The 635-nt window shown below is 61.7% G+C and overlaps 1 protein-coding gene across 1 annotated transcript in view; it reads left to right on the top strand.

Annotated features, from left to right (window-relative positions):
* Positions 1-635, top strand: part of CHLRE_14g627433v5 (uncharacterized protein) — an 8,116-nt gene that overhangs the window by 4,447 nt on the left and 3,034 nt on the right. The window contains exons 9-10 of the mRNA XM_043070308.1: positions 91-123; positions 325-470. Of these exons, the coding sequence (XP_042916981.1) occupies positions 91-123; positions 325-470 (179 nt within the window). The remainder of the gene's footprint in view (positions 1-90; positions 124-324; positions 471-635) is intronic.

Genomic DNA, 635 nt, shown 5'->3' with positions numbered 1-635 from the left:
GTGTGTGTGTGTGTGTGTGTGTGTGTGTGTGTGTGTCTCAGGAAGCACAAGAACATGACTGCCCAGGGTTTACCCGCAGGGTACCTACAGAGGGGCGGAGGGGGGGCGGGCCAGCGGCCGCAGGTGGGGAGGTGCTGTTGAGCGTTGTGAGCGCTGAGGGTGCGTAGTTCTCCTATAAATTCACCCCCTCCGCCGCGTAAAAACACACCGCCGCGTTCCCAACCGACATCTACCATACGCACCCAAGCCACACACACACACACCACACACACGCACTCTCTCTCACACCCAACCCCCCCCCCCCCCACACACACACACACACAGGCCCTGTCGGGCGCGGCCCGCGCCACCATCGACGCCTGCCGCACTCTGTTTGTGTGGCTTGTGTCGCTGTGGCTGGGTTGGGAGCGCTTCCTGCCGCTGCAGGTGGTGGGCTTTGCAGTGCTGTTCTCGGGTGAGAGACAAGAAGGGCGGGTGGGGGCATTCATGTGGGTTTGTATGAGGTGGGTTGTAGATACCAGCCCAAACTGGGCGGGTAGGGAGGGGGAGTAGGCTTGGTCTGGAGGAAGGGAAGGGCCATGTGGGGGGTGGTGGGATTTGTGGTACTGTTCTCGGGTGAGAGGAGACAACAAGGG

This window comes from Chlamydomonas reinhardtii, chromosome 14, assembly GCF_000002595.2.
Source record: "Chlamydomonas reinhardtii strain CC-503 cw92 mt+ chromosome 14, whole genome shotgun sequence".
Classification (NCBI taxonomy): domain Eukaryota; kingdom Viridiplantae; phylum Chlorophyta; class Chlorophyceae; order Chlamydomonadales; family Chlamydomonadaceae; genus Chlamydomonas; species Chlamydomonas reinhardtii.
This window is presented reverse-complemented; position numbering and strand designations above follow the sequence as displayed.